At 47.9% G+C, this 22919-nt stretch overlaps 1 protein-coding gene across 1 annotated transcript; it reads left to right on the top strand.

Moving 5' to 3' along the window:
• The first annotated feature begins 1031 nt into the window (after positions 1-1031).
• LOC135389002 (uncharacterized protein DDB_G0284459-like) lies at positions 1032-22228 on the top strand. The gene is made up of 7 exons (XM_064618905.1): positions 1032-1251; positions 1744-1837; positions 3841-3979; positions 10693-10838; positions 12102-13389; positions 17514-17949; positions 22100-22228. The coding sequence occupies exons 1-7, from the start codon at positions 1113-1115 to the stop codon at positions 22105-22107; spliced, it is 2250 nt and encodes a 749-aa protein (XP_064474975.1). The 5' UTR covers positions 1032-1112; the 3' UTR covers positions 22108-22228.
• The last annotated feature ends 691 nt before the right edge of the window (positions 22229-22919 follow it).

The raw sequence follows: 22919 nt of genomic DNA, 5'->3' as shown, positions 1-22919 counted from the left end.
AGGTGTACGCTCTACTCTGTCCTCCCATCAAAAGTGAGCCCTATCATTCGTGGCAATGGTTGATGCACAGTGTGCTATGCGATGAAGCTGTTTTTCCTGTGCTCTATAAAGGTGCGACCTTTACGCACCAGCCGTCTCTGCATTACATCACACTCATCACCTTCACACTGCTGCGGAGTCACGGTAGAAAACGAAGACACACGGCCTTCATAGCACTCTCTCCTACGCTCTTTCACGCTCCGTCTTATTTACGAACGCTTTATGCATTTAGAGGCATGTTTAAGCGCACATAATTCGAAGGAACCTGTTGCAGATGGGGTACGGAAAGACGATCAATGACGATGAAGGAGGAATCAGAAGCGGTAACCCTATCATTCGTAGGTAGCAGGTAGAACTTTGCAACCTTTTAGGCATAACATATGCGGCAATTATTGCCGCCTAAAAGTTGTAGCTGCTCCACCTTTTTTTCTGAGACTGTAGTTGCACCTTCAACACTCTGCAAGCTGGAGACATATTCTAATATAACACAAGGTCGAATAAAGTAGCTTGAAGACACCAATATTTAACAGGCCAGCTACCAGACATCGACCAGCAGATCTGCCCAACCGATACGACTGAAAACTGACAAAAGAAAATGGTCGATGCGGAGTTAACCAAGTTTCTGGCAATGGTATTACACCGGGAGAGCACGAAGAGACTAACGTGTGCAAGTCTGAAATTCCGGACGATACAGAATACCATATCTAGTGGAGAATGAAACTAATACTCCTCGGTTAATATTGATTTCGCGACAAATAAAGTTGTTTTGGGGTATCTTTCTTGTGTAAGCTGTATTGTATAAGTATTAGCAAAGAAGCAGGTACACCCTTGACAGCGGGTACAGGATAAAACTCCCCATTCATCATCTTTAAACAAAGTTGTTGTTGTTGTTGTTGCAGGAACCATTACCCAAATAACGAAAAGACTTCGAAACGAATTCCGCTATCACTATCCTGTCGCATATAGCAGGTGATGATGAAGGAGAAGAAGAAGCGCCTCCGCGCAAGCCGTCCGGCAGCGGAGAGGCTTTGTGGAACACACTGAAATTGCTGTCTAAATTCCGTTGAAAAAGCATGGAACAGCCGCGTGCCACGGATGTAGGTTTATACCCGACCCTGGAATATGCACTGCACCACTGCGGGCCCTTCGTCAACAGATGGATCAACTTCATAGAGTGGAAAACTGGGCAGCGCCGTGTAAGCATCTTCATCGGTAAGCTGCTTGCACTTGTCCAGTGTTCTCCCAGGGTTAATCATCAGCTTGTAGTTAGAAATGGCGCAGTCTGTGGTGCATCAAAGCTGTTCGCATTTTAGTTTGTTTTTCTTGTGAGATTTTGTTAACGTGCTATGTTTTATATATATATATATTTCTTTTAGCCTATACATAAGAGGCTGGAACCAGCAACAAAAAGCCACCGCACGTGGCTATTTCTTTCTTCTAAATCGGCACGGTAAAATTATTCTGAGACCAGGTGTAGTTTAAGTTACTTTGAAAACTGTCCAACGATTATCTAATCCAAGTAACGTGCCTGTTTTTAGAACACTACTGTGATAAGTGTGCTGGGTTTGTAGTCTTACCACGATATTATTTTCTTGCCGATAAGTTAACGCACGATATTAGAACGAACGGTATTCGCCTGTATTCAGTGATCATTTCGAACATTTGATTAGGCCAAAGCATGTATCTTTTGCTTCTTTTTGTCAGGGGTGGTGCTGCTAATTGCTTTGTACATGATCGTCGGTGCACACGCTCCCATCGTATGCAACTCTATCATGTTCTTTGTGCCTGCCTATATATCGTGAGTATTGCAGCACGTGAGTACGCACCGTAAACCAGTAATCGGTAAGTTACTTTTAAAAGTGACCAAGTTACAGTTACAGCTAGCGTGTGAAAACAGTAACTCATTTACAGTTGTCGTTACTTTGGTTCGAAATATTGTTATTGTTACTGCTACAGTTACCAAGTTAGAAAGGATTAATCACCCGTGTGCGAAGCTCTCTCCATAGAACAATCATAGAATAGAGATGAGACACTCGCATAGCTTTAATGCGCTTTGCATATCCGAAGAAGTTTTCACCTGAAGCTAGAGGTGTACGGCGCCGCGCCGAGGAGCAGCCGCGACGTTCCCGCTACCTGGCCCGCAACGGCGCCCGCAACGGCAGAAACGTCACTTGGAGGACGCCGGAGGCCCATTCCCGTTCTCTGGCGCCATCCAAACACCAATCAAAGCGTAAAACAGAACGAGGGTCCCATGCGTGTGAAAACAAACGACTGCCTCGTAGCGCGCCGTGGTGGTCTCGCTTCCTTCGCCCTCATCTGTTTATCTCGAGAGTACGGCGAACCTCGGTGGAGACCATGCACAGGGGTGACACGAACCCGCCATTGTTGTAACTACCCTCAAGCGGGTGCTTTTGGCAAAACTGCCATCTTGTCCTGGTCGCACGTCATAGAAAACGTCATTTTGAGGTCATGTGACTTTTTGTGAGGTCGTTTTGCCGCTTACCGACATATTCCCGTCGTCATAGCGAGAAGAGATGAACGTATTTTGCCAGCGTCAATTATGCGGTGCTTCTTCCGCAACATGGTAGCCTATTCCTCCTTAGTTTAAGTACATTGCATCGGCTCAGTGAGTTTTAACACGCGGTCGTCATCACATCTTTGGAAGTCGTGAACAGTACGAGGCCTTATGTGCAAAACTGCGCGTTTTACTGCGAGATTATCGCATAAAAATAATTACCGTGATCGAAAAACATCCAAAACGTCGCGCAGAAACAACAACCGCATTGTTTACAAACGGTTTGGCCGCCGATCACGGGCGCCGCCATCTTTAATGTCACGTGTGCCTCGACGCTTGCTGTGACGTGCGACCAGGACCTGTCCAGGATGCATTGCGTTCGCCCAGCACGCTTTCGTCTACGGAGCAATACATTGGATGCCACCCCTGTGGTGGAGACACTCTCGCCGTTCGCCGCTCCCCGCTGCAAGAGCGCACGCACGCCAGTGGGAACGTGGCTTACGCGAACCGCCGCCGAGCATAACGGTCGGCGTGTGGGTCATCTGCTGCGTGCATTTGTGCGGGAGTTCGGATGATCATATTATACTATAACATGTGAGACAAACCGTGGCATGCTGTGAATAAAGAGTGCCACCGTGTGGCGGTGAACGAATGCCATTCAGTGCGAAAGGTCATTCGCTGGGAATGACATTCAGTGACATTGCAGTGTGACAGCGGTTTTAAAGTGGATTCCATATCACTTCTTTGTCTTCTTGTCGCTTCTTTCTGTCTGACAACAAAGGAAGAAGTTTGCCTTCGCGCTTAAACGCTGCTGCTCAAGCGTCAATCAGATTTGTTGAGTATTGAGCACCCTTCGTTGCGTCGTGTCGTGTGTTGTCCAAGTATACCAACAAGACCAAAGGAGTGTATTAATAGTACCTTAGTTACCTTACAGTTACCGGTCAAAACGCAAGGCGAGTAAATTCAAACTTCACTTGGCTCATGATTTTTCGTTATAACGATATTTGGAAGATGACGCGAGCAAAAATATATAGTCCGAGTAACATAATTGCAGTCAACAGCTACTTTCACTAAAAATTGCAGCTATTTTACAGTTACAAACAGTTACAGTTAGTTATTTTCCTAGAAAAGTAACTACCTATAGAGTTACTGAAAAAGCAACGGGTAACAGTTGTTACTTGTAACTTAGTTACTCCTAAAGATCCCGTAGACATCATATACAGAGCCCGCGTAACTAGCTCAAGTCGTCCGGATGCATCGTTAATATGGAAATTTTCGTTTACCAGATTCCGTAACATCGAAGTGAGCACAAAAAACGAGGACTCTCGTTACCTCGTCTACTGGCTCCTGTATGGCCTTCTAGGTTTGCCCGAATTCTACGGTGACTTTTTACGTCGGCGCTTCAAAATATTTTGGCTGTGCAAGGTAACTTTTCAAAGTGTTCGTTAAAATATACACTGAACTGATGTGAACCGTACCGTACCGTAACGCGAACTGCGCGTATTGTGCTTGTACAGTGCGCTGCAGACCCAAGTGAAAGCCTCTTCGTAAAGTTTCTTCCATTTATTAAAGTAAAGTATTAAGTAATCCATACTTTTACAGTGACACCTGTATATACGGAGTTAAGCATTGGATAGAATGCGTGCGTCGTGTGTCCGAGACATCGCGGCGCGGTGAGTCACGGAAGAGGCGCCCTGCGAAGGTGGGGTGAAGCAACGTTGGGTATCACGTGAGGTGTGGTGATGCAGGTGGCTGGAGTGGAAAGTACAAGACAGAGCCGTTTATTAGGAGAGTTTGGCTATTGGAAGGAGCCTGCCCAAAGCGCGCCAATTGACGTCACATGACGGACGGCGTCAAGGCCAGTGGTACTATTTTGGATCAGAGCTAAGTTTTCATCCCGGTTGTAGAGGTCGTTAGAAAGCTCAGGGTGGACGCCACTCGCTGGCTACCACGGAGGCTACGCAGCTGCAGCGGGGGCGACAGGGGACAATTGTTTTCCCCGACACTAAATCAGGGAAGAGGCTCCCGCGTCTTGCACTGCTCAAAACTACGATGTGCACGACTTGACAGCCGAGACCGTTACTCGTAAATTGAGAATGAAGGGCGGAGAATTCCGAGGAACTGCTGCTGTCAAAATTTAAACCAGTCCAACCAGGGGCTGATGAAGTTTGAACCAGGGCTGCCCGATTGGCCATCCCAGTTAAGGTTGTGGCCCAAGTTGTCACCCTTTTAAGGGGAGTCAGAGGGTGAGAAGGGAACCTGAGCTGGACAACGGAGTCGGAAAGTCAGGTTACTCGACTTTCCTCCGTCATGTGTTATATTTGACTCTTGTAAATATAAGTTGTGAATAAATCCCTCGTACATCACGGGAACTTCAGTCTCGGCTCCAGTGCAGTGAAGACAGGTAACAGGTCCAGTATCAACCGGACCCGGGAACGACGATTGGGAAGAGATCGTCAACGACTCCTCCAGGTTTATCATCGTCGGGGACTCCGGCTGGCGAACTTCATAAAGTCATCATCATACTATTTCTACTCCGGTCAAAAGGGCGGAGCAATGACGCCTCTGGCGTCACGGCGGCTCCTCATCTCCGCGCGGCAAACGATTAAACAATGACCAAACTCTCCTCATAAACGGCTCTGGTACAAGACGCCAGGCCTATCGCAAGAATGGCTCCGCCGAGGAAAGTTCCTAGTGGAGGTTTCCGTCTTGTGTCCTTGCAACACGAAATCGTTCAGAAAAGAGTGTAAAGAATCCTACACGTCGGAACAGGGTTCGAGTTGCAACGCAGTTTTAAGAGATAATTTTGGTATAGTAACATGTATGTTAAGAACCCTTCTAAACAGAAATGAAGGGTCGTCTGTATGATGACGCGTAGCGACAGCTCTCGCTGTATCTCAAATGTTCAAAGTATGTCAAATTTGCAAGCATTCAAAAAGTTGTCCACGAAGTCATTTCCACTCATTTTGAAGCGGTTCGAAAAACTGAGCCTTCCAATCACGTTTTCGAGCACGATGACCACAACGAAAGGCACCGGGTGAGGCCGCTTGTCCCCACTAGGGACAGTTTCAGGGAACAGCCGCATGGTGGCGACACTGTTCGATCCCACGACGATCGTGTGCAAAGCGCCTCTAAGCGTCACCGAATGTTCTTTTCCTGTGGAATCTTTGTTGTCTTTATCTGTTCTTTTCCGTCTTCCGGTCCAGCTGTCTGAAGCCTTAAAAAGAAAAAAAAAATGTGCAGGTGGGTCCAACCAGAGAGACGGGTGGAGAGCGCGATAAGGCAGCGTTCACACGGGGCAACTTTTTGCAGCAACTATGAGCAACTTTGGAGTTGCTGTCAGCCGGCAACCTCCAGCAACTCGAGTTGCTCCGAGTTGCTGCGAATCGCTCCCGAACCGAAAACTCGAGAAGTTGCTCGTGCATCGGCTAAACAGCCGGCGTTCACACGGGGCAACTTTTCCCAGCAACTCGAAGCAACTCAAACCAACGTCTTTGAGCAACTTCCCGATGGCGTTGTGGATTTCATTCGTGGGTTCATAGGTTCAAATCCTGGAGGTGCAGCTAAAAAATAACTTCTTTTTTTTTTACGAACTTCACGGAAACATATCAGTTGCCACTTCTGGACGGCAATAATGATCTATTGGAGTAATAAAACTGACTGAAATTTGATAAACAGCAGCTAAAGAAAAGATTCCGCCAGTTCGATTCGAACCCACATTGTCCGGTCGCCATAAGGTTGCTTGTGGGTGCAGCTACAGAGTTGCTGCGTGTGAACGCGGACTCGAAATTGCTCAAAAGACGTTGGTTTGAGTTGCTTCGAGTTGCTGGGAAAAGTTGCCCCGTGTGAACGCCGGCTTAGCACTCTGACTTGTGGGTATGAGCGTGGGAGCGCCACACTCCGTGAAAGGAAATGTCCCGTTTAGTAAAAAGTGTCGTAGTCGGTATAGGACGGACTCGACGAAGTATCGTCGAAACCTTTTATCGCATGCACGTTATATGGCAGTAACAAATACGTCCCCACTCGACAGGGACCCGCTAAAAAGAGTGCCCGTAGTGCACTGCTCTTTCCACTCGCACTTTCCTTGGGCTGGTGGCGCCATCTACTGGCGCGCCTGTTAACCTTTCACGACGAAAAAAGGGAGCGCCCCACAGTGCAGGGATTTGGCCATCAGATCAGCGCACACTCCAGTCAGTACCGTCCCTACATAACGCGTGGCGAACGCACGTCGCTCCTTTTGCGCTCGAGAAGTGCGTGGTTTCGGTTTAGGCTCATTTGAATAGCAAAATTTATCGATTTATATCTCAAGGTACGTCCTCGCTTCAGGATATTTAAAAAGAGGTTGGATTTAAACAACGACTGGCTCCAATTCTGCTATCTGGCACTTTCCCGAAAACATGCATCTCATTAAAAAGTTAGTTAATGAATTTTAGTTAATCAGTTGTCCATTAGTTAAACTCGCTTTCCGACAGGATGCCTGCCTGGCCGTAGAACCCACATGCAAAAACGACATCTACGCAACTTTCATAGCTTTTATTCGCCTGGGCACCTCGGTACCCACGCTCTACCGTCCGCATAGCGAACATCCAGATAAGCGAGTAAACTGCAGAGACGCGCGTAGTTTCATTAGACCGGTTTATTCCAGACAGGAAAAGCAGAGTTCTAGCACACGTTACTTATTTTAATTTTCGTTGAAGAAAATCAGAAATTTATAGATTTATCCCGCAGAACGTCCTAGATCGTGGGCTCTCCTGCATCAACGCCCAGCGCCTTTTTAACCCGGATTTTAAAGTAGGTAATACTTTCGCGTGCTCTGGATAGCCAATCCTCATATGGACTTTTTGTGGCGAGTAGAAATAGGGCATGTCTTAGGCTTCTAGGTAGCTGTCACTATACTGCCTGCCCACACCAGCCTCCAGTAACTGACCTACGACCACTGGCCATAAAGATGTCAAGGAGTAGAACAGAACGATGCCAAACACAGAGGCCGTTCACACGTTTCCATATAAGTGAATTAGAACAACACTGGTTCTGGAACATTAGTCAGTTTTAGTGTATCGTACACTGTCGCCTTTGCGTACGTAAGGCATAGCGTTGCGGTTCTGCGCAATGCGTAAAGGTCTGTCTCTTTCGCGCGCGCAGAACCACCAACGCTATCCCTCGCGTACGCAAAGGCGACAGCGTATGGTACACTAAAGCTCTGTTTCCAGTGCTCCCGTCCGGGTATGAATAACGAATTCCAGATAACTGGATAAAAAAACAAGTTCGTTCCCTATAATGCAGGCCCGATAGCGAGTTTTCCGAGAAGCTGAGTTAACGGATAAGCGAGACGTGACTATATGTCCATTTGTACAGTATTTCTACGCATCAATATAGCAACAAAAAAGTGATAATATGAAGGGTTACATCACAAAGGTGCTTTCTGAAGCCTAGCCATGCCCTTCAATTCTGTTTTGACCATCAGTATAATAAGTGTTACATAAAAAAGATGTCTTGTACAGTGCTGGGCAAAATACGCGCTCCCGCACATTTCTTCCTCGGGGTGACACGCAGTACGGACTTGCAAACAGGTGGCCTGGGTTACCTAGGCACACGTCTATAAATCCGTACGGTCCCATGCGCCTGTAGCGTGTCACCCTGAGGAAGGAATGCGCCGGATCGTGTTCCGAAAAACCTTTGTCCAGCACTGTACGGGCACTGTGAATTTATTAAAGAAAGAGGACCGACGTATCAGACCGACGTACAAGCTACACTCTTAAAAATGAACTTCACCGCATAGCACACTCCTAGCCAAGCATCATCTCGAATGATATCGTTATCTGCCCTGATTTGTTCAAAACGGGAGGCGTACGCTTTTTTGTGACGCTTATGCTGTTCATAATTGACATAAAAAAGGCGTACGGTTCCCGTTTTCAACAAATCACGGCAGATAACGATATCATTCGAGATGATGCTTGGCTAGGAGCGTGCTATGCGGTGAAGTTCATTTTTAAGAGTGTAGCCCTGCCGCTTTCAGTTTAGATATGTAAATTGTTCATCCGTTTGGTATGCGTAAGCGTATTTTCGCTCAGCCCTGATGAATACCTGCGATTCGAGGGACCTTTCCAGTTGCTTTGGCAATGCGTTGTGCACGCACAGAGAGCGAGCGCCCAAAGCATTGCTAAAGCTACCGGAAGGGTCCCTCGAAGCGCAGGGATCCCTCAGGGCAGAGCGAGAATAAGGCAGTTATGATCCTTATACAGGGTGTCCCAGAAAAAGTCATTAAATTATAATAGAAAACTACACCGCTTAGAATCACGTGGTGAACGACATTTGCTATTACTATAGAATTGTGACACCTCCTGATGTGTTCACGGCAATTTGCAAAGTAAGGCACGCCTTTTTTTCCACACCAATGTGGGGCGCGTCCTGAATACTCAAGTTCATTGTTATTGGCACGGATATTGAGGATCTATACAACAGGAAGAAAATAGCCGAACATCATCCATTTCAGATCGCCAGGAACAGTCTACACTCTTAAAAATGAACTTCACCACATAGCGCGCTCCTAGCCAACCATCACACCGAATGATATCATTCTGTGCATTGATTTGTTGAAAATGGGAGGAGGCGCCTTGTCCCAGATAGGCGCCTCCCCCCTGTTTTGAACAAATCATGACACAGAATGATATCATTTGGTATGATGGTTGGCTAGGAGCGTGCTATGTGGTGAAGTTCTGTTTTAACAGTGTACACTCTTAAAAATGAACTTTACCACATAGCACGCTCCTAGCCAAACATCATCTCGAATGATATCGTTATCTACCCTGATTTGTTGAAAGCGGGAGGCGTACGCCTTTTTTGTGACAATTATGAACAGCATAAGTGTCACAGAAAAAGGCGTACACCTCCCGTTTTCAACAAATCAGGGCAGATAACGATATCATTCGTGGCAATGGTTGGCTAGGAGCGTGCTATGCGGTGAAGTTTATTTTTAAGAGTGTAGGGCTTGACAACTTTTGGCGCGTCCTCTCTCTCTCTCTCTCTCTCTTTCTATCTTAGCCCGGCGGAAGGAGGTTGCTAAACCCTAGCTATAACCCCAGCCTACCCAGCCCACACGGAGATAGAAGAAAAAAGGGGTAGTAGTCCTTGAAACTGGGAGAGGGAAGGCATGATCCCAACGGAAGCCGGATGCGATCAGCAATGCCTGTCTTATCTGGTACGGAGGCAAGAAAATAAAAACGTCCATTTGCGGCAAGTTTCGGCTCCCTTTTGCTACTATCCCTGTGTGGGCTGGGTTCAGCAAACTCTCTTCGTCGGACTGAGAGCGAGGGCGCACAAAAAGTGGTCAAGCGCTGGACTGTTGGAGCCATACACGACGTTCGGCCTTTTTTTTTTTTTTCAATTGGATACGTCATCGATATCCGTGTCAATTATCATGAACTTGATGAAATCCAGCACGCGCTTCACATTGGGGGTATAAAAAATATTACAGCGCGGTTACGACTCGCGTAACGCGAAATTCAGCGTCAGCTGTGCGTGTGGTGAAATGAGGGAGGATGAAAATTTATTTAAGGGTGATGAGTTGATTGACTTGTAGTCGCTGAAATGGTTGGCGAGGTGAGTGGTGTCCTGAACGAGGGGGCTGTTCTGGGACACCAATTCTATGCGTGGGCCGTGTCTAGTTGTGGGTTGGCGGATGTCGGTGCACAGCGTAGGGTCCAGTTGTTCGAACATATCACTTTTAATCTCACTTTCCGTCGATAGCGGTTGTAGACTGGCGGGATTCTCCTCCTTACTCTCAGTGCTGAGCGCACACGCGATAAGGGTTTTGTGAGGACATACGAATGCCGACGACGACGACGTGATCTGGAGAAAGCCTCCGTTATACAGCTGACGCTGTAAAAGCGACCTTTACTTGGCAAATTTCCCAGTTCAGTTTGTAAAAACTGACATAATAAAACTTAAGTTACATGAGGAGGTGGCAAAAACCTAGTAAGAACAGCCGTTGGCCGCGTTATTCTAGGTGGCGTGGTTTATTATAAGTTAATGGCACGTTTTCTGGAACATCCTGTATAGCTTCTTGACACAGACGCATGCAGCCCTCGTAATAAGGAATCAACGCTTTCGAAAGCGACTCACCACGACATCCTGTGCAGTTTGCTTTCCTACTGTGGTGCATCCTACCGACGCCCGAAAACGGAGTCACACTCGTGTACTTCAAAATACTTCAACCTATCTTCCTGCGTACCAGAGGCGATGGTTGGTCTCAGGAGCGTGACGACAGAGAAGATACTCTTCTAAGGTATGCACAACGTCCCACCAGAGACATTAACGGGATTACGAACTGAAAACTATGAGTAGCATCGATCCTTTACTTCAGTTCACATTCCCCGAATCAAAAGCGCGCTGCACGGCAACACCTCGTTCGACCCGCACGTATTTTGAACGATGAAGGATGCTCAAAAGAATCAATCAAGAAGCAATTGATCTATCGAATGATCGAGGTAGTTGCTCAATGCTCATTAAAGCTTTTCACTTGAGAGTACGCAGTTGTCTTCTGGGAATATTAGTGATGGGGGGGGGGGGGGGGGGCTTTCGGGCTGCGCTACAAATATGAGTAGTCCATCCAGGTCAGGGAACTTATATCGTCCTCGCTAAACTTGCACCGAAATTGCCCCGAAACCGCATAGGTGCGTGGAGCTCTACACTCGCGGTGCCCCGGGAGGAGGCATTATCGAATATGAAACTGCACCGCACTTGTGGATCTGGTGCATGTTAGCGTGCGCCACCTAGTGATCTGCAACCTGTAGCGAGCGGCACCTGGCGAGCGGCACCGATCGAATTCCATGCTGACGCTGGCTGTCTGCTGGTGCTTGCCCTGCTTTACTTGCCACTTCCACGTTCCACCATGCTTCCGGCAGTCGCGATGTCTCTTGGGATTGTACTCTGGCCGGTTTTCTCGGTGTGGGTTCAGGGCAACCCAGTGCTGCACTGAACGGGTGCACTCGTTTAATCAAGGATGTTCAGTGCGCACCAGTGCAGTTTATCGAGGACGCTGTTACCATCACTTACCATTGCTCTGGAAACTTACACTGCATGCTCACAGCTGCGTCAGCGCTAGTGTGAGCGACATTGCAGAACGAAACGACTCAGCCTTCAGCAAAATTAACTTATTCGATGCTCCGCTTTCAAAAATCGCGCGCCTGCAGTGTCTGTCAAACCCCGAAGCTCAAATAGCTCTGAGCGGAAGCGTGTATCCTCGCAATGCGTGAGAGAATTTGGTGCTCTGATTTGGAGCGTCACGCAGAGGCTCCTTGTGGGGCTATAGACAGTCACTCCCTTTGAAGCGCAAGAGCCGCGACTTAATGCGCCCATTGGTTATCGATTCAAGATCGTGCAATAGAGAGCCTCGATCCTGATGTAGCCGAGTTCAAAATCCTTCCCCTGGGATGAGGCATTAGTCACAATGGTCATTACTAGTAGTATAACAAAGTGAGGTTCTATCGCGGACGTTGTAGCTGTAATGTGCAGGACGCCTCGCATAAGCTTCGCCCTGTCCTTGCAGGGACGCTTCAGTGATCAGCAGGCGCAAGACCAGACGTCATACTGGAAGTCGCAGGTCGTCCATACTGCCATCCCCGGCAGACGAAGAGCAGCTTGGCAGCTTGCCTAATGTGCAGCAGAGCTTCATCGACCAAGGAAATAAACCCGCAGGATTTGAAATGGCAGACAAGAAACCGGCGTCCGACCCATCTGACAACAAATCGGACAATAAATCTGACAACAAGCCTGACACTCAAGCTAGCGGCAAACCTGGCAACGGAGCCCCCATCATACCTTCCGGCACCAAACCTGCTGGAAAAGACAACAACAAAAAGAAACAGCAAGCGGACCAGCCTCAAGGACAGGAAAAGGCAGATGGTACAACGAAATCCAAATCGGATGATGTCCTCCAAACCACGACGGCGCCACCGTCTTCGAAACATGTCCTAGGATCAAAATCAAGTAGCCCCGCCGCTCTCATGAAGCTTCTCTCACAGGCACAGAGCCCGATCGAAAATGCCGAGGCAATACTTAATCCAGTTGTGCTTCAAGGCTTACTTGCTGCACCAGAAGGGAAAGCTTCTCAATGTGACTTCGCAGAACCTGCACCAGGACCGTCCGGTGTCAACCCCACTAACATACGCCACACACCCATGTGTGCTCATAAGGAAACCCAGAGCAGCTTAACTGACATACACGTACGACCACCAACACCACCCTCACAACCAAACCCAACAGAAGGCAGCTATTACCAACAGAGATATCCAGGCTATAGCTATCCTTCCCCCAAGACTTCATCCAGCTACTACGACCTTCAAGGTGGCAACAAGAACAGCCTTTCCCTTCTGCAAACTATGCTGCAGCCCTTTTATAGTCTCGCAAACGCTACAGCCTACTGGAACTATCTCAACTCCATGAACAATCAGCCTTCTTACGTGTTGTTACCTTCACCTAGTTACACTGGATACATACCGTACCCTTACCCCTATCCGTACCCATATCCGAGTTCCTACCAGATTCCTACGCCGTCTCCCATGCCGCCGTATAGTTACTCCGGAGGATCTATAAACGCACAGCCTTCAACGACTGAGTTCCCGAGTCTCTACGCGACACAGGCAAGGTCACCAGCGGCACCGGAACGCAGTTCTTCAGAACCACGTCTCCCTGCGAAAGGAGCCAAGAGTTCCAGAGGATACGTGCCTCCAGGAGCGCCTAAGAAGCACCCGAGGGAGTCAGATCTTGGCAGCGAGGATGACATATACGAGTATTCATTCCTCGCAGACAGCACAGACATTGACAGACAATCGGTGGTAAGTTGCTTTAAGCGGAAGTGTACAGGAATGTTTTCTGTAGGAGTCAAATAACCCAGGGAAGGGTGCCGACTCCAGGATATGGAGGCAGCGCGAACTGCGGCGCCCCTCACGCGGCCGCTGCGCGAACTAAGTAGTGTGGTCAATGCCATCGATGTGCGGCATGTTGCGGCGGACCGTCATAACGTCTTCTAATCTATCTTCACATGTGTCTGTCCTTCGTGGGAACGAAATTAACTTTACGCTCTATAGAGAAGAGCCTTCCAACGATTACCTGCATTCCTCGCTCAGCTGAGCCAATGCTGACAAGTTCATACAATTCCGTCATTACGAGTATATTCCTTCCCCAGTACATTCTGTTCTCTGCCCGTGGTTCGCTGCTGAATGTTTCCAAAAGCTGTCCAATAGTGGTCTGGGCCTCTGAAGTGTATCTGCTTTGAAGAGTCCTACTCTCCCGTTCCTGGAGGAGCATGTCCAGGTCGTCAGCATTCTCTTCTGGCGTTTCTTCATCAGTGCTTGTAAACCCGTTCTCCTCTTTTCTGCTCGCCATTTTCGCTCGTCACCCCCGCGCTTGAACCGACTGCTATGAACCGGTAGGGGTATAGTTTCAGTGCATCAGACTGTTTATTGCCTTTGTGCACGTAAGGGATAGCATTGGTAATTCTGCGCACGTGCGAACAACAAAGAGAGCTTTGCGCAGTGCGCAGAAGCACTACGCCGACCATACCTTACGTACGCAGATGCGATAGCGTACGATATATTAATATTCACTATTATGTTCTGCGGTTCAGCTGACGATTTCAGTTAATGGACACTAGAAATATTCAGTCATGTTACGGTTCCCAAAACAATAAAATTCCCAAAGAGTTTTCGGTTCAGTTCCGCAGTTTCAGTCCCTGCTCACCGCGCCACTACAGCACGCGAACGGCGTAGCGCATCAAACGAAGCAGCAACCCAACGGGCATTGGCTGCTCGAAGATAACATGACTCAACAGTGTGGGAACGCAAAACAGATGACACGAAGCCGAGAAGCTCCGGAAAGTTCGGGAACGCGGAGAGACGTAAACGGTCCCAGTGCGCGTCCGTCGGGGTTTGCACTCGCCAACACGGAGTCTGCTGGAAAGTTTCTGAATATAACGAGTTTGGACGCGTTTGTGACGTTTGTGATAACTGATAAGCTGTGGTTTGGGACCGACGTGGAGCCTGCACGCGCGCAGCACCGCGAACTGTTGGTTATAGGGAACTGTTGACTAGTTATGACGTCACGGAGAGGTGAATGAATGAACGGTTCTTCTGAACGATTTACTGAACCGAACTGAAGTGAATGAATGAATGCGCTTTTGCTCTTTCCGTATTCTTCTTGCTACTTTCCCACGCGACCTGCAGGTCCGAAAATCGTCGCCATGTTTATTTGGGGGTAAAATACGACGTTTGGCATTTCGCCAAAGGCGACTTGCTAGCACGTAGGCGTTCGCACAATATATGCGCGTCCCATCTTGCCCCTTGTGTCTGGATTGAATGCGGACCAGAGGCCTGGCTTTCTTTCTTCTGAGATCACGACGTCGCCTGGCAACATCGTTCTTTCCCTGCCGTCTCTGCACTGGTTGGCTGAGCGGAGCTCCATGAGGTAATACCTCTGCCACCTTCGCCATGCTCGCGTGGCATCAGTGGTTAGCGTGCTGGCCATGTCACGTCGAGACCGGTGCCAGCTGTGCTGTCTGGGGTTCTTCTTGGGTTTTCCTCAGACGCTTTCAGACATATGTCGGCACAGTTCCCTTAGAAGTCGGCCCAAGACGCACACTCCCCAGGGCGTCGGTCGTGACGTTGCCCACACTTGTGAAGCCGACAACGGCGAGCCCTTTCACCATCACCACCACCACCCACCATGCTTCCTGGAGCAATGTTTCGCGTTTCTGCCATGTGCCATGGGGTCCGTGTCTTCAGTTGTCATATCGGGAGGAATTATGGTAAGACGCCTCCCTGTGATAAACTCCACTGGTGTTAGCCGAAGAACCTCGTGTGGGTCATCGTACACAGCACGTCGTACACGGGCAGCTTTCTTAAAATGATGTGTCTAAGTAGTGCGCTCTAGGCGTCTGTTGAGACGACCGAAACCCGGAGACTGAGTGCCCGGGATTGAATTTCATTATACAGGGTGTCCCACAAAACGTGACATTGAATTATAATTAAAAAAAACTACGTGGTCAACGGCAGAATCATTGGGTCAACGGCAGTTCTTCTTACTAGGCTTTTGCCACCTCGTGATGTGAATGTCATGTAACGTAAGTTTTGTTATGTAAATTTTTGCGAACTGAACTCGGAAATTTGCAAAGTAAATGTCATTTTTTACGCCACCAATGTGAAGAGCGAATTTACTGAAATTCGTGATAATTGACGGGGATATTGAGGAGCTATCCCTTCGGAAAAAACAGCCGAACGTCATACTTGCGCATACTTGACCATAGCCCTTGATGACTGTTTGAGCGCAATCGTTGTCAGTCGGACAAAAGGAGATGGCAAACCCAGCCCACAGAGTGATAGTAGAAAGAGATAACACAGGCACGGCTTATCGCATCCGGCTTCCGCCCTTTCCCAATTTCAGCAACTGTGGCTTTTTTTACTGTCACTTTGTCGGCTGGGTTTGCGACCTCCTTTTGTCAGACTGACAAGCATTGCGCTCAAAAGGTCATCACGCGCCATGCCCTTGGTGTTCGGAAGCATGATGTTCGGATATTTTTTTTCGATGGGGCACTATTGACAGAAGCAGATGGAACAACGGGGCTAGGGCTAGGGTTCGAAGCCATCGGCGTCGATGCTAATTGTGGGCGCAGGTCTGTTCGAGTGAGGGTCCCCACAATCTGATGACGGCGTTCGGTAATGGCAGTCATCTCGCGTCCATATTCTCCGTCAGAGAATTTATCCTTCAGCTCGCTGTCAACAGCCTTTAAGTCTCTGGAAATATCTTGGAGCTTCTCTCTTAGAATCGCAATATCTTGACCGGTTGTACCGTCAGTTCCCAATTTCTCGTCGATATCGTTCCTCAGTCTTGTTGCTTGGGAGCGTAAAAATTTCCGGTCTCTCTTCAACTTGACCATGGCCGACTCGATTCGAATACCCGCGGGAGTAGATCAAACTGCAGAACTCACCGTGGCCAACAATGTGGGAATCAGAGCAGGAATCCATGTATCCTTCGTTCTCTTAGCCTTGGGTATTCTGGTCACGGCACTAAATTCTGGTGATCCCAAGTCGAAAAGAGACGTGACTGGTTACGACGATGTTTATTTCCCGAAGGCATAGCACTCGTGACGGAGGATAGGCAAGACGCGGTGTACGAGACGTGCCATCAATTATTCACTACTGATGATGATGATGGTAATATGTCCGTTGCATTAGTTAACATGAGCCATGTATGAAGAAAGAAGGAAGTCACTGAAAACGTTAGCTCGAACAGGGCTCGAACCCACATCTTCTGGATTGGCGACTGGAGAGGCGTGTTAGCTTAGCTCAATTGGTAGAGCCCTGCACCGGCAATCCAGAAGATGTGGGTTCGAGTCCTACAGCTGGCTAACCTTTTCAGTGACTTCCTTCTTTCTTCGTTCATTGTTCTTAGGCACTTGTGTGTTTGTCCTTTCTTCTGTGCTCCAGCCTCAGAACATCAAATTCCATCGTCAGCCATGTGTTGTTTTTGTCCTAATGAACTACAACGTTCCTTAACGAAAAAAAAAAAGGATGATATCTCATGCTTGACATGTTGAGCCAGTGGAGCTCGACCCGACCCCGGCAAAGCACCCTAATGTGATCATCATGGTCATAGTCGCCCATGCGCTATGAAAGTCATCATCGTCATCAGTGAAAGGGAACTTTGGGAAGGGAACCCGATCATGCGCCGTGATTGTAACGGCATTGACACAGGCCGGTATGCCAACTAAAACTAAAAGTCCCTGGTCGACTAATCATGAAGAACGGCTGCTTAAATGAGAGTCGACTGAGTCACCAAAGACACCACTCAACATACTGAACTGAAACGGTTCGGAGGAGGACACGAATTCATTCGCCCCGTAGACTTTTACCACCTCCACGTTCCTTGAACTTCGACGACTGATGTGGTGTAATCCATTTTTCAGGAGCCTACAGCATCGAGAGAGTCCAAGAGCAAGAAAAAGAGCAGCAAAGGAAAGAAGGAAGAGGCGAAAGAGGAGAAGGCGAAAGAGGAGAAGGCGAAAGACGAGAAGGCGAAAGACGAGAAGGCGAAGGATGAGAAGGCGAAAGATGAGAAGGCAAAGTCCAAGAAGGGGGATAAAGCAGATAAGAAGCAGAAGGGTAAAGATGAAGATAAGAAGAAAGCGGAGAAAGAACAAAAAGAAGGTGCAGAGAAGAAAGATACTGGCGGTGATGATAATGCTGATAAGGTAGCTGGAGATGCTGCTGATAAGAAAGGCGACAAAGGCAAGGATAAGACGGCAGAAAAGACCAGCACACAAGAAGCCAAAACAAAGGAAAAAGAACCCGCCGACAAGGACGATAAGAATGCAACTAAAGACGAAAAAGATGGGGGCAAAGGTAAAAAAAAAAATATGTAATGGTGAATAGATGACCCGCACCCCTACGTCATTCATTACGTAACGCCGACATGCAAAGCATGCTGGTGGGCACTATCAGCTTTATCAGCCTATCAACCGACGCGTTGCGCTTCTTGCCCACCACAGCAAAATATATCCTCGAGCCGGTCTGCCCTAGAGTCACTAAATAGGGGTACAGAGTATCGCATTCCTTTTCCGCGTCTGAGCCGCCGTTCGGTATCCGCGATTGGGCCTGTTGTGTCACGTGGTTTCTCCTTCCAAGAACGCGCCTTCCCTGTTGGGTCCCCTCCATCCAAAACCGGTTTCCTTGTTTGCGAGCTGGCTCGACTACGCGCTGTTCTACGGCGGAGAATGAGGAGATTGGCGTCCCGTTGCTAGGCGACGCAGCCGCGCCGGACCCAAGATGGCTGACTCGCTCGTCGGCGTGGTTCTGTGTCGCTACTCTGCTCCCTATTTAGTGACTCACGTGACTCACTTCCCGTGATGTCACGTGTTTGTCAACAGAGGGTCGTCTATTCCACTAGCCGCTGTAGTGCAGGGATGCTCACACTGACTTGAGTGCTCACACTGGTCGCTGTAGTGCAACGTGCAGTCGCGTTTCATTGGTCGTTGCTTCTGCTTTCCGTTCCACACCGGCACGCCGCTGGGCGCTGCACGAAAACAACCGGCGGATTCGCCATAGAACTCTATTCGGCCATTCAGGACCGTGCTAATTCCAACAGATTCGGATTTAGTGAGCAATTTGAGCAGATCGGATGCGCACTGCGAAAACGGTACGGTATAAAGAAAGCTGTCAAACCTGCAACGTGAAGGCGACTGGCTCATCGTGTTTTCAGAACCGTTATCTTGAACACCTTCTGCTATAGAATTCGCTAATTTGCGACAACACCGAAGCTATTGTGGAACTATTAGAAACGCTTTGAGGGACCGCGATATTCCCGGCTGCGAAATCCCGGAGCTCGTAATTCACAATCTGGAAACGAGGAAAATCAAGGAGAATTAATGCTCGAGATTTAATATTACGGGCAACCCTGCGTATAAGACCCGGCACAATTCCGCAGTTCCCGCCATGTAAGGCGGCGAACGCAAGCATGCCAATAACAATGGGAGCGTACAGCGACATCTGTGGACCGTGTTAGAAAAGGGATGGGATAAGTCTACTACCCCGTCGGCTTGCAGGACGTGGTGCATTTTTGCGTAGGTGACTCTCATGGTGATTCTGCTGACAGTTTGTTACTCATTTAAATGATGTATGCCAGGAACTACTTATCTCGTTTGAACAAACTTTTCATAGCAAGTTTCAGAAGTCGGCTACTTAGACTCTGACTTAGCCGACAGAGTGTCGGGGACATATTGTTCGACGAATAGGATCAGGAGGATCAGGATCAGGGTCGTTTTATCCCTTTTGGATCAGGGTAGAGCTCGTGTAAGAGCTTCACAGGTGTAGAGAGGCGATTCTTTCCCACCAGGCGTCGCCCCGCGTCTTTTCACCGCAATTACAGTCGTGATAAAAATGCCGCGCATAAAATTTGCAGCGTGAGTTTTTTTATAAGTTTTTAAATGCCGCTGCCAATATTAACAGCTTGTTTGCTGCTTTACAGTACCTTTAAATCTTCCAAAAGAAAACATCATCCCGTGACCTCGTCGTTACCGTCTTTGCCTATACCCCTACTAGTTTAATGTTCCCACTCCATGAGCCAGTTGGAACACGCAACACCGTGATAGTTGCAAACAAACGAAAGAATGCACGCAACGTGCTTTAAAAAAAAAACGAAGGAAAACCAAAACTGTGCAGCGCGCGTGATGAAGCGATTTATACTGAGCGCCGGCCGTTGAACCGAGACCACGAGGTACAGGTGGTGCCAGTGAGACACCGGAATGCATTGTAAGCTGAGTAAGATACGGTGTGAAGGTGTACAGCTTTCACGATCATAGCGAACCCTATAAGTGCGGGTGATATTTTCAGTTTAAACTCCCGACAGTCAGTCGATTGAAAGATCTCGACACAATTATAGCGTGGTAGTATCCCGTGCTCTTTGCAGCGACGTTTGAGCGCATTGTTTGATAATAAAATACATCAATAATAAAAATAAACAAAAATAAATAAAAATAAAGACAAAAATTAAACAAGAAATTTAGAATTTTTGAAGTTCCGTGTTAGCGCCGCGAAGCAATTTATTTATTTATTTATTAATAATACCTCAAGGGCCCTTGCGGGCAATTGTAGCTATGAGCGGCGTACAGATGATGAGAGGACAGCAAGAAGGAGTGCGGGACAAGGGGGTTAAGTGTGCGTCCTGGGCCGACTTCAGAGGGAACTGAGCCGACATTCGTCTGGAAGGTCTTCGGAAAACTCGGGGAAAACCTCAGACAACACAGTCGGTGACAGGATTCGAACCCGTGTCACCTCCCAGTCTCGGCGTGATGGAGAGCGACCGCGCTACACTGTGCCACGGAAGCTGATAAATTGTGGACTACGTAAAATAATTATGCACGTAAAAGTATCACATTGGTCATGTAAGTGACATAAAGGGTCACCTGAAAGAAGTGTAGCTACGTAGAATATCTACATGTCCCTCAAATCCGTCACGAAAGCACTTTCTCCTTGTACAGCACTTCAGTCGGTGCATGCAGGGTGTTGCACGAAACTCTACGTGAGACGAAAGTTTGGAACGTCGTGCACGATACTTGTGAAGATTTTTTTGCGCCCAAACAGGTGTTCCCTGGGAGTGTACCTCATTAATTAGTCTAATTAGTTTAATTGAACTCAAGAATTTGCCACAGAAATGTAACTTTTTCTTTTTTTTGCGTTAATTAGAAAGCCCATGGCCACAACACACCATTTCAGTCACAAATGCAGGATATTTTTAACTTTTTTATTAACTTATTTAATAAATTTATTCACTTTTCCACAAAAGTTTGACACCCGAAAACACATAACAATCGCCAGGAAAACCGTCGCTCATCAAGGCGCGCTCGACCAAGTTGCCGCGCCTAAAGTATGGGGAGGAGAAAGGACAACACACAAGAAAGCAGAGAACGTCCGATGTCGGTGATTATCAGCAATTGATGGCTGCGAACAGATAAGCTTGCAAAGACAAAATGCGTGATTGGGCCGGTCCCCGACCTCCGTACCAGCTCCGGTAGCGCAGCGGTAACGCGTGCGCTTGGAGACTGGGAGGTCCGCGGTTCGAATCCGCGGGCCGGTTGTGTCGTCTGGGGTTTTTCCTGGGTTTCCCTCAGATGTGTAATAGGCGTATGCCGGCACAGTTCCCCTGAAGTCGGCCCATGGACGCAGCTATCCTCAGGCAGGCCTAATCAGGCAGGCAAACCTCTCGGTTCCTCCCAACGACACTCCCCCCCGACCTCCGTTATTTTATTTTTATTTTTTTTATTTTTTTCGTGTTTTCTCCATGCGCAGTGGGAGTTTCTTACGGCCTTGCCGATAGTGCCGGCACTGATGAAATCCGAAAACGTGCTTGCAGAGATGGCAAGTTTTCGGGCGTCAAATATTATTGGGGAATAGCTGAAAAAAAAACTTTAAATTACAATCGGAATAGCATGTTGTGGCCACAGACTTTCAACTTAACGCATCTAACCAATCCTTGGCAAAATTTCGAGTTCAATTCAGTTAATTAGACTAATTAATGAAGTACACTCAACAACCAGCAGCTTGTTTTGGAGGAAAAACCTTCAGAAGTGTCATGAAGGAGGTTTCCAGCTTTCATCTCACGTGGATTTTTTTTTTCAATACTTAGGGGTCACCGTCTTGTGCAACACCCTGTAGCACCCTGTTGCAACACCCTGTATAGCATCCGAAGGATCTGCAGGTTGCGATGCATAGCGCACTAACAACCAGCACGATTTTAGTCATTGCATCATTGAACGTCATCTAGCTATGGCATGACCCAGGTGCGGATCAAGGGGGGGGGGGGGAGGCGGTTGGGCGATCGCCCCCTCCAAAAAAAGTGTCAGTTTATACCTGGAATTTCCTTCTCCCCCCCCCCCCCCCAACGCGCTCCGACAATGAATCCGCCCCCAAACCGAGGGTCTGGATATGCCCCTGGGCATGACCTGCACAAATACTGCTTGCTCCACGCTAACATTCGCTGCCTCGTCCTTTGTTTCAGGAAAATAGGGATTCCACCTCTGCATACCAATCACCGAAGTCTGATGAGAAGAAATTATATGCCCTGGAACGCCTATATATCGTCTATATTTTTTTAGCTCATTCCAACAATAAATTACGACAACAGTTACGTTGCAACAGTAAAAAGTATTCTCTGAACGGACGAACCTGCTTTACAACTCAACACACACAGTAAGTAGTTGAATGCATACAAGGTCTTGAATGTGCAAGGCCTTGCAAGAATGTGAACCAGCCTAGCGCATTCAGTAAATAGAGTAAAACCTCGTTCAGTGGTTTACCAGAATCCCAAGCACGGAGGAGGTGTGGGGGTGGGGGGGCATTATTATAGTTACGTCATTACAGCCTAACATAACATTACCGATATGTGTCTAAAGCTGAAATCGCAAGGGCACCCCCTGTAAGGGGTACACAGGTGAAAAAGTTAGGGGGGTGTCACTGAACATTTCGGGGGTGTTAGATGGGTCTGGATAAATCATTGACCTCTCTGATCTGACATCCTTGCTTTGTGACGATTTTTCCCGTAAACCTCGTGTAAAATGAACGATTGTTGCACAAACAGTGGGCCAACTCTTGTTTTTGTATTACTATGTCATCGCACAGCCTTGTGTTACGCACAAGGTTTTCATTGGTGCGTACACATAGTATACATTATTTGACAATTCGCTCTATCACGAATTTTAACGAGGTTCGACTACTCAAATTCGCGTAGATTGGTCAGCTAATCGGCTTTGCCGTTGCCGTACATTCGTCGTCGTTTGTCGTACTATTCCGTCCGTCCTCATTTGCTGTGGTGTAATTTA

This window comes from Ornithodoros turicata, chromosome 3, assembly GCF_037126465.1.
Source record: "Ornithodoros turicata isolate Travis chromosome 3, ASM3712646v1, whole genome shotgun sequence".
In the NCBI taxonomy this organism is placed as follows: domain Eukaryota; kingdom Metazoa; phylum Arthropoda; class Arachnida; order Ixodida; family Argasidae; genus Ornithodoros; species Ornithodoros turicata.
This window is presented reverse-complemented; position numbering and strand designations above follow the sequence as displayed.

What these genes read in the sequence shown, in the direction of transcription:
- LOC135389002 (XM_064618905.1), top strand. Translation starts at nt 1,113, where the DNA reads ATGGAACAGCCGCGTGCCACGGATGTAGGTTTATACCCGACCCTGGAA. An exon ending in AGAGAAGATACTCTTCTAAG is followed by an intron (nt 10,839 to 12,101) that starts GTATGCACAACG and finishes CTGTCCTTGCAG; the next exon opens with GGACGCTTCAGTGATCAGCA. An exon ending in ACATTGACAGACAATCGGTG is followed by an intron (nt 13,390 to 17,513) that starts GTAAGTTGCTTT and finishes TCCATTTTTCAG; the next exon opens with GAGCCTACAGCATCGAGAGA.